The 11,405-nt window shown below is 32.9% G+C and overlaps 1 protein-coding gene across 1 annotated transcript; it reads right to left on the bottom strand.

Moving 5' to 3' along the window:
* Window positions 1-5,400: 5,400 nt before the first annotated feature.
* On the bottom strand, window positions 5,401-6,346 carry LOC120072736 (vegetative cell wall protein gp1-like). Its single transcript, XM_039025210.1, has one exon. The coding sequence runs from the start codon at window positions 6,206-6,208 to the stop codon at window positions 5,723-5,725; it is 486 nt and encodes a 161-aa protein (XP_038881138.1). The 5' UTR covers window positions 6,209-6,346; the 3' UTR covers window positions 5,401-5,722.
* Window positions 6,347-11,405: the final 5,059 nt, after the last annotated feature.

The raw sequence follows: 11,405 nt of genomic DNA, 5'->3' as shown, positions 1-11,405 counted from the left end.
TTTTAGAAGTTATTTTTTTGAACAAAATAACATATATTAATTTAAGATTTATTATAAAATAAATTATAGTTATTGTGCATGTGTGAAGGTCTTTATTTCAACTTTTTCATTCACCAAAGATTAGTTTGTATGTTGGTTATTGAACCCAACACTTTACATGTATCTTTATTTTTTATTTTTTATTTTTTTTATTTATTTTTTTTTAGATGACTCATTTACATGTATCTTTATGGTCAATGACCCGTCCCCACAAATGTATGAAATCTAACATTTTACTTACGTATGAGCGCATTACCCCATTTTATAACGTATCAGTTTAAAGATGACCATGTCAATCGTAGTCTAACGTGATAACCATCTCTAAAAAAATTTATGTTATGTTTTTTCCATTTTCATTGGTTGAGGTGTTTTTGGGTGAGAAAAATGAATATCGCAATAGAGACAACCATTGCGTTGACCCCAAAGTGTTGACCACCTTTTCTCATTATGATTATTTTCTATAGTGAGTTCACTAGTAGTAGACTTTTCAAATTTCCTTTGGTGGGATTGGAAGACATAAAATAAGAAGTTTTTAGATTTCATAGACCTTTTTGTATTATATTATTAAAATTATAGCTTATTGTCTAAATCATACAGGTTCAACATATATTATTAAGAATGGATAAAGAGTGGAGTAAGATTAGGAACAAATTATCAGCTGAGTATGCAGAAGGAGTATACGATTCCTTGAAGTTGCAAAACTTCATGTTAATAACTCAGAAAAAACAAGATGTCCATGCAGAAAACGTATGAATGCAATGTGGAAGCCAATAGATGGAGTTGAACGATATTTATTCATTAATGGAATTTCTCCTTCATATATTCAATGGTATATCATGGAGACCCAATTGACTTGTCTAGGAGATACAAGAGTCACACATCCCAATCGACACACGATGATGGATTAAGTACAACAGAGATGAATGTTATAGATAAAGAAAATGAAATTTTGAATATTATAAATGATTTACAATGTCCAATTGTTGATGTAAATGAAGAAGAAGACAAGAATGAGATGCACATCAATGCCCAAGAAAGAGATAACAATTCAAGCTTATTTTAAGACTTAATAAATGAATCACGCAACTAGTTGTACAAATTTCTCTTCATTATTGTTCTTGGTGAAGTTGATGCATATTAAGGTTCTTAGCGGTTGGACTAACAAGTCATTTGATTTGTTACTTGAATTGTTAAAAGAAGCATTTCCCATTGGAGTATCTATTCTTAGTTTATTTTATGAAGTTAAAAGAAAATTACATGACTTAGGACTAGGTTATGAGTCTATTCATGCTTGCAAATACGATTATATCCTATATTGGAAAGAATTTGTCAATTTGCAACAGTGTCCAATAAATGATGAATCTCGGTACAAAGTTGATTATGGAAAAAGTACAAAGATTCCACAAAAAATTTTACGACATTTTCCTTTAATACCAAGATTAAAGCGATTATTTGCATCTAAACATATTGCACCTGAAATGAGGTGGCATAAAGATAAACATGTTGAAACTAATTGAGTGTTGCAACATCCAGCTGATGTTGAAGGGTGGAAGTATTTTAATCATGAGTTTCCTCAGTTTGCTTCAAACCCACGAAATGTTTGTTTAGGACTAGCTTCGGATGGCTTCAATCCATTCGAGAATATGAGTACTTCATATAGTGTGTGGCTAGTGATGCTCATTCCTTACAATTTTCCACCTTGGAAATGCATGAAAGAGACAAATTTCATTGTCTCCCATCTTATACCTGAGCTAAAATCTCCTGAAAAAGAAATTGATATTTACTTATAGCCATTGATTGAAGAGTTAAAGGAGTTATGGAATGATGGTGTGCACACTTATGATTGGATTAACAACGAATACTTTCAACTACATGAGAGCTTATTGTTACTTTCCTACATATAGTGACCTATCTGGATAGAGTACCGAAGGTTACCAAGTGTCACAGTCATGCTTGTCCAGGGCGTGTTGCTCATGGTCGTATGTCTGCCTCCACCTCCACCTTTTTTTACTATGCTTTTATTCTATATATTTCCTTTTGCTAGGTAGTTAGGTTTATTTGTACTTTTTTTAGTGATTGACCGCTTGCCCATTTCCATATGCAAGGATGGCGGATGTGTTTTTGTTCATAATACACTATATGAGGATAAAAATAACCATCACTTCCTCATACTTAGAGTAGTATGTTATAAAGCTATTGTTGTTGTTTATTGCTTTCTAGCCTACTATAATATTTCTCTTCTATATTCTTACATCCCAATTGTTTGTGAAAACCTTTTCTCCAAACCCATTTTCTAAAATCGTTTTCTCTGAAATGGGGGTGGAGGTTACAAAAGGCACTCGGTGTGCCATCGGCATTCCGAATTTGAATTGGTTGACTCTTTTGTGAGTGAAAACAAGTGCCACACAATCGTTAAGTGAAGCTTTCGAAAGTGCGATAGTGACAGTTGGTATCAGAGCTAAGTCGGCTCGTAGAGTTGAAAAGTTGTGATCATGTCTGCTACGAAGTAGTTGGGCAAGTCCCATGTTGACCGATTGGTCAAGATTGAAGAGCAAATGCTGGAGGAGAAGAAGAGAAAGGAAGCCCAGACACCGAGAGTTCCTATCAGGGGACTGGGTTCGAGTAAATTTGTGCCTGGGACAGTTTCGAAGTCAAGGAAAAAGAGAACATTGCCTCGTAAGAAGCTTTAAGAGGACCGGTGAAAGTCATCGAAGGAGTTGGAAAAACCTTCTATCAGGTGCAGTTACCATCATAGATGGAGATTCATCCTATCATCAACGTAAGTAGACTGAAATCCTATCATCCCAACAATGCCGAACAACAAAGAGAATGGCGGGAGAAGAAGCCAACGAGATACTTGTTGGAAGAAGCGACAGAGCTGAAAGACCAGGACCAAGCTGGGAAGAGTTCCTAGAGAAGTGGAGAAGCCTCCAAGACAGAGAAGTTCGTTGGGAGTGCATGGAAGCCCTCAAAGGCAGCCGCTCAACAATATGTTGAGTTCGAGCAGAATTGAGTGTGGGAGAATGTCACGGTCATGCTTGTCTGGGACGTGTTGCCCATGGCCGCATGTCCGCCTCCACCTCTTTTTACTATGCTTTCATTCTATGTATTTCTTTTTGCTAGGTAGTTAGGTAAAATATGTACTTTTCTTAGTGAGTGATCGCTCGCCCATTTCCATATGCAAGGGTGGCGGATGTGTTTTTGTTCATAATGCACTATATGGGGATAAGACTAATCATCACTTCCTCATACCCGAAGTATTGTGTTATAAAGCTATTTTGTTGCTTATTGCTTTCTAGCCTACTACGATCTTTCTCTTCTCTATTCTTACATTTTGCGAAAACCTTTTCTCCAAACTCGTTTTCTCTAAAACGGGGGTGGAGGTTGCAGGAGGCACCTGGTGTGCCATCGACATTTCGAATTCGAATTGACTGACTTGTCTGTGAGCGGAAACAAGTTCTGCACAACTGCTAAGTGAAGCTTTCGAAAGTGCGATTGTGACACTAAGTATGCCTTATTTATAAAGAGAATACACCATCATTTAGGCTAAGAGGAAAGCAATGTTTTATGGGGCATCGATGCCATTTTTCAGATAATCACAGTTGGCGCAAGAGCAAACAATATGATGGAAAATTGGAACATAGGCCTCCTCCAATTTTCGTGGATGGAGAAGATATTTTACGAGAGATGAACTTGTTAAACTTTCCCATGTTTAACAAACATTTGGAGAAAAGTGATAAAAAACGGAAACGAAGTTTAAATTGGAATAAAAAAAGTATATTTTTCCAACTTCCATATTGGTTGAAACTTTTATTAAGACATAAGTTGGATGTTATGCATATTGAAAAGAATATTTGTGATAATTTGATAGATACATTGTTAAATATTGAGGGAAAGTATAAAGCTACAACTAATACTCGTTTGGATTTAGAAGATCTAAATATATGAAAAGAACCACACCTGCAAAAGATAGGAGATAAAGTTGTAAAGCCACACGTTGTATACACATTGACTACTAATGACAAGGTTGCATTCTGTAAGTGGATGAAATCAGTCAAATTTCCTGATGGGTTCATATCAAATACATCAAGATGTGTGAGTGAGAAAGATGGAAAGCTACGGGGGCTAAAAATTCACGACTCGCCTGTTCTACTTCAAAGGCTTCTTCCAATTGGTGTTCAAGCATACTTGAAAAAAGACGTGTCCACTGTTGTCATTGAGTTACGCAAATTTTTCTGTGATCTATGTACAAAAACAATATCTATAAAGGATTTAGGTTGATTACAAAGAGACATTATAATCCTACTTTGTAAGTTAGAAAAAATATCTTCATCGGCATTTCTTGATGTAATAGTGCACCTAACAGTCCATTTGCCCTATGAAACAAAAGTTGCAGATCTAGTTAGTTATAGTTGGATGTACCCTATCGAAAGAAGCTTATGAATATTGAAACAATATGTAAGAAACAAAGCACGTCTTGAGGGTTTTATAGTAGAAACATATATAAGAATGAATAGTTGGTATTTTGAAAATTGCTATTTATCTAGTCAGTTCAATCTATAATCTGTAACAAAGTGAAATATAGTAGTTGCAAAGCTTATAAAAATTTAAGAGTGCAAGTGATATGATTGGCAATCTATAATCTTTTATCTTGTAAGAAAGAATATTTTTCCAAAACTGACTAGAAAGACATGATTGGCAATCTCTTCTTACTTCTTTTTAGTTGATTTTTTTTTTTTTACATCTCTTTTTTGGTTGATTTTATTTTTCTTACAATGTTGTACCCATTTTTTTGTATAGTCAGTCTAAATAAGGAGAATACGAGACTCGCACCCAGGTCCCCAAACACATTTGGTTGGGTCCAGGTCCAGATCCATGTAATTTTCCGTGCCAAAATCCAATTCCAGAAAGTCCATATGATTTTACAAATACATCCAATTATGTTATATGTAATTTTGCAATTTCTATCTCCTGATTTATTTAGGTCTACACGTCTATATGCAGACTTATTTAGGTCTACACGTCTATATGCAATTAACACTGAAAAGAAAGTCCATACCTGATGTTAAAGATATGAAGAAAAAAAAAGGCTAGGTATGTAGTTTTAACCCAATACAAATTCTACTTACCAACAAGAGCGTTCAATTGTAATGTTCATACTATGTACCTCAAGATTTGAGATTCGATTCTTCTACTCCATACTTTAATTACTATACCTTTAATTCTACTTACAAAATAAAAATTAAAAATATAAATAAATAAATAAATAATTGTATTCCCCTTGCTACATCACCCACCGTCCGTTCCATCACTTCAAAACACATCTCACAATTCACGTCCCTTTATAAAAACCGACAAAGATACAAGATTCCAACATCAAATAAAAACTCTTATTCATCTCTAATCTGATCTACAAAGAATTCGTTTCTTTATAAATAAAATGGGAAAAGGAATATGATCAACAGAAGAACAATGAATACTAAAAAATAATCATGACTATCAAAAATTACAAAAACAACTCTCTGAATGTCCAAGATTAAAAATAATAAGAACGATAATAATAACAATGAAATTTTGTGAAGGCAGTTTGGGTAAGGGATTAAAAAAGCAAAAGAATTCCATCAGGCATCACTCCAATCCACCTTCAAATTTTAGATCTCTTAATTGACCCAACGATCATTGTCTACGCTAAAATCACTGCGAACAGAGTTCCAGCAACAGCGATCCCGAAAGCCGCTCCACCGATGTGCGACGCCGCTCCAGCTGGGTTGTCGGCCGCCGGTGCTTGGGGTGCACTTGAAGGCACCTCGATTCCGGTGGGTGAAGGAGGAGAAGCAATGGGTGGAACTACAGGACCACCGGAAGGAGTAAGACTGGAGCTTGGAGCTGGGGTCGGAGCAGTAGTCGCCGGAGCTGGAGCTGGTACCGCTGGCGCTGGTGACGGAGCTTCCGGAGCGGGTGAGGGCGACGCCGGAGCTGGTGAAAGCGATGGTGCTCTGTTTGGCGTCGGAGTCGGAGATGGAGGGAAAACGACCGGAGAAGGGGCCGGCGTAGTTGGTAGCGGAGGTAGAGGCTGTGAAGAACCCGGTGCCGGCGCCGGCGCCTGAGCCATACACAACCTCGTCAGTAAAGCAAAAATCACAACATATCGAACCCCCGAGAATCCCATCGTCTTTATCGGGAAGAAAAAGGAAAACAGAGTATCTCAGAGAAAGGTAGTGAGGAAGTGGAAGCCAAACCACGGCGTTTCAGAAAGGAACAATTCGCTCACAGAATTCACTTTACTTGTTTTGATTTGTATCCCAGTAGATCGTGATAAGTCCATATATATAGCCTCTCTCCCTAAAAACCTTCTAGAGGAATCAGATACAGGTGGACCAAGTAAACAAGCTACTCAGATTCGAACACGTGTACGCGTTGAATTGTCTTCCCACTGATCAAAAATCATAAATTTGAAGTGGACAGTTTACAGCCGTTGGATCCACCACGCGTCAGTTCGAGGAATGTCGGTGGGACATTACTTTCTTGTTTCTTTTCGTATGCTAGTCCTACACCGCCTTGCTAGAGGTTTAGGAATTTCTGAGAAGCGTTAGTCCAGGGTGTCAAATACGAGTACACGTGGTCGATGGCCATTTGAGGAGCCTGTTGTAAATTTCAATCATATGCATTTATTTCCGTTGATTTTATATTTGTAGCCGTTGAGTTGTGTGAAAGAAGGGAGAGAAATGGAGTTTGGTAACCGCCAGATATGGAAAAAGATATAAATAATTTTCAATTCGACCCCCGGAAAATAAGGTAATAAAAGAGTCTTTTAACTCTGTTTTCTTTTTCCTTATAGAATAAGAAGCAAACACATTCATATTAGCGATCGAGAGAATATATATATATGACATTGGAAATTAACCGGAAAAAATAATAATAATAATGAGAGTGAATGAATCAGAGAAATTTTGTGTGTTACTTTTTCCTGAAATGCAGAGGAATAAGAACTGGCAATAGCTGGCGATAGTTTTATATATTCAAAAAGTAAGAAAGGAAAGCGTACACGTTTTGACGAATGCATGGTTTTTATTATTATTTCAGTAATTTTATCTGCCATTAATTTGCCAACCACGAATTGTGCTGCAAAATTGTTGGTATTCGTTGTCTTGAAAGGAAATGAAATCGGTGGGGGTTGAATAATATTTTCATTTATCTTCTTTTTTAATGTGAAATTGTATGATATTCCTATTTAGTTTCCTTTTAATCGTAGAATAACAATTTTGTCACTTTTTTACATTAGTTTTTTGTTTAAGCAAAAGATACATCATGGTCCCAAATATTATTTAGTTTTTTCCTAACAAGACTTTAAGTAAGCATTTTTATTTTTATGTTAAATTTCTTTTTTTTTTTCACTTAAAAAAACAAACTTTTCTATTTATATTCAATTTTTTTTTTAAAAAAAATTAATTTTTAAAAACTACTAAATTTAATTTTCAAAATTATGACTTTAATTTTAAAAACATTCCTTAAAACAGACAACAAATTTTTTTATAAGAAAAAAAACTATAATTTTTTTTCTTTTTTGACAAAAAAAAAATCAATAGTTAAGAATAATGTTTATAAATTTAATTTCTAAAAATTAAAATACAAATTAAATTATTATGGAACGATACATAAATTGTTATGTAGTATACTTTTTTTGTTTAATATTTTGATCATTATAATTGTTAGAATAAATTCTGGGTCAAAAAAAAAATATAAATTTGTATCTCTAAATTTTAAGAGTTGCATCGATTAGACCCTAAATTAATAGTTATATTTATAAAATCTGTACGTGTCAATTTACACCCTTTGTTGGAAAAATGGTTGGAAGAAAATTCTAAATAAAATAAAATAAAATAATATAATAGTTGGAATGAAAATGTCGTAAAATAAGGGAGTTGGGTGACCTACGCCACGGCAATGATTGAGTGGTTATATGAATTATGACGCGGAGTTGATCACACCCACACCCAACTGCTATCTGACGCGTGTACAGCCAAGTAACCTACTCCTTTTCCACATAAATCTTATTTTATTCTTTCTACGCTGACATGGCATATTCTACCCTAACTAAAATAGTATGCCCATTGTCCACCAAGCTTAGACTATTATAATTCAAATTAAAATAGTCTACACTAAAAAAATAGAGTATTATAACTCATAGATTATTATAACCAATTTAGCGCACCAAACATCCTTAAAATTCTACGAAAAGAAAGTCCAAAGTTAATTTGTAAAAAGAAGCAAAAAAATCATGAAAAATTGGATCAACAACCACACACACATAGGTTCATTTAAAAATATGACAACAAAATTTCAAATACGGGAATTATAGTGGTAGCAAAAGAAATTATTAGACTAATTGTAACTCTATATCAGTTGAATAGATCAAAAGAAGTGTATTATGACGTATCAATATTATTTATATATTTGGTACAAATATATACGATAGAGATATGTATATATATATATCAATAATACATAAACTGAAAGTGTATATCTATTCAAAAGAAAAAGAAACTAAAGTGTATTAATGGATATGTATATCAATAATATTACATGAAATTAAAATGTATCACTAGTGTATCATTAGTAATATTAGTTTATAAAACATAACATTATATCATTAATATACAATACGTCTAAAATTTATTTCAAGTAAAATATTGATGTATCCCTATTACACCAATACTCGTAAAAATTAAATTTTAGTTTATAAATAATATGAATCTATCATTTATAAGTTATTTTTATTAATGAGTTGTCTGATGTGTTATCTTTTGCATGTTTATTTTTTTTTTTCCCTATCTTTCGTTGGTTGTCTTTCACGTTTTCTTCTTAAATATTTAATGAATATGCATATAAATAACTAAAAAAAGTTAAGGCGGGTAAGTGATACAATTTAATTAAAGTATATAATTAAGGAAATAAGAGGTATATTAGTGATATTGTTGATATTTCAATATGAATTATATTAATAATAATTTTATTTGAAATAATTCAGATACATTTAAAAAATTGTTATGATAAGTTACTGGCCTAATGCGTACAAGTGATGTTGCATGCAAAATATCATGATCTCATACAGATGAAGAAGCATAACTCTCATAATTAATGGTCTTGCAATTAATTCCAAACGTCATATGAATGGTTCTGCTAATTATTTTGTGTATGAACATGAGCTACAGGATGTTCAACACTTATTCCAATTGACATACAATAATTATCAAAAGCTTGAGATGTAAATTCACCAGCATTATCAAGACGAATGATCTTAATTGTATAATCAGAAAATTGTGTTATTGACTTAATTATTTGAGCAAGTAATCTTGCAAATGCAAGATTTCAACTTGATAATTAGCACACGTGTGACCATTTACTAGATGCATCTATTAATACCATAAAATATCTAAATGGTCCACTTGGTGGGTTAATAGGTCCACATATATCACCATGAATTCGTTCTAAGAATGCAGGTGATTCACTCCCCACTTTAGCTTAGTGATGGTCTATTTATTATTTCCTTAAGAGCAAGTATCACATGATAATTCATTATATCGAAGAATCTTCTGGTTCTTTAATGGGTGTCCGTTTGAATTCTCAATAATTCTTCTCATCATTATAGATTCTGGATGACCCAATCGGTCATGCCAAATTGTAAATATGTCTAGATTCATGAACTTCAGGTTTATTGTTGCATATGTTTCAATTACTCATATATGAGTATAATACAATCCAGAAGATAAAGCAGACAATTTTTCTAATATACGTTTTTCATTTGAGACAATGGATATGATATATAGACACTACTACAGAAATTAAATTACTTGACATTTTTCCAATGTCAAGTAGAGGGTATACTTGAAGTTAATAAAAACGTCGTTATTCGACTGTCAAGTATAATGTCATAACTTGATACTGTAAAAATGTCAAGAGAAATTATTCTTGACACAATTTCCGTGTCAAGAGGTATAATACACTTGACATTGATGACATGTCAAGTTGACACTTATTATTGTGATTACTTTTGACATTTTTTATTTGTCAAATATATTTTTATCTTGACACGAAATAATGGTCAAGTAATCTAATTCTTGACACATTTCCAATGTCATGTATGCTTTTTATTTCTAAATTAAACATTCAAATTTAATTTTCATTTCTCATTTCCTGCATTACATTTGTTCCAATAAGACAATTTCAACAACTAAACAGTTGCATATATTTCAGGTCTACATATCAGCTCAATATATCCAACGTAACAATTCAGAATACTAAAATAAACAATTTCATTTTTATATTATTCATGTCTATATGAACGATTCCAAAATTTACAAGACCAATCGTAGAACAGTATATACTATATCAATCCAACCCAATACATGATAATTCTAAAATTGTAAGACCAATTTATATGTGTTATGTATTCCAAAAATCACAAGACTAAAATTCTATCCTCTACCACACATTTCTTTGAAGTATATAACCTATAATGGCTGAACAAAACATTTACACAAAAAAAGTTTTGGGAATTTCCATGTAGCCACATACACAAAATTTATGGTAAGTCCATCAGATATGGCGACCTAAATATTCAGCCTATTCCATGCGTACTTCATCCAATTCAAGTTGCGAGTACGAGCTCCTCGTATCAATCTATAAAACATAGAAAGTGAAATATACATGTTTATTTACTATTTACACTATCTATAATGTTATAATATATATAAGTAGTTTAAAGACATACCGCATCTGTGATAATATTCTTCTCTTTAGTCACGATTTCTTGTATATATCTCATAACATAATACCCACATTCGACAGTTCCCACTTGTAAAGGACACTACAATACAAAGTCAATAATTAATACACATATCATACAGATGCATTAAATAAACATCAATAATTAATACACATATCATACAGATGCATTAAATAAACATCATTCTATTAATTTTTTCAATGCTCTTATACTTACCTTTACTATTTTCCAGAATGTGGTTTTTCGAGTCTTTTGCAAATTTTTTTGAGACTGAAAAATGGTCATTGCCCTACATTTGTCAAAGAGTATAGTATAATATTTAGAATGAAATAAACTTTACAAAAGAAAAACAAAAAAAAAAAAAACTAATGCAAAGTTAGCTTACATATTTGTTATGTATTTGATATCTTCTCGTGAACTTGTTCTCAATGAGTCAAGATAGTACACCACGTCATCATACACATTGATAACAATTAACGACCAATGATAACTGAATAAAATACACAACTAATTAGTATGGAACATGAAGGTAGCTCATTACATTAAGGTCGAATAGAGTACAAAGAGCTTTCAAGTAAAA

The sequence above is a fragment of the Benincasa hispida genome, chromosome 3 (assembly GCF_009727055.1).
Source record: "Benincasa hispida cultivar B227 chromosome 3, ASM972705v1, whole genome shotgun sequence".
NCBI classification, from domain to species: Eukaryota; Viridiplantae; Streptophyta; class Magnoliopsida; order Cucurbitales; family Cucurbitaceae; genus Benincasa; species Benincasa hispida.
This window is presented reverse-complemented; position numbering and strand designations above follow the sequence as displayed.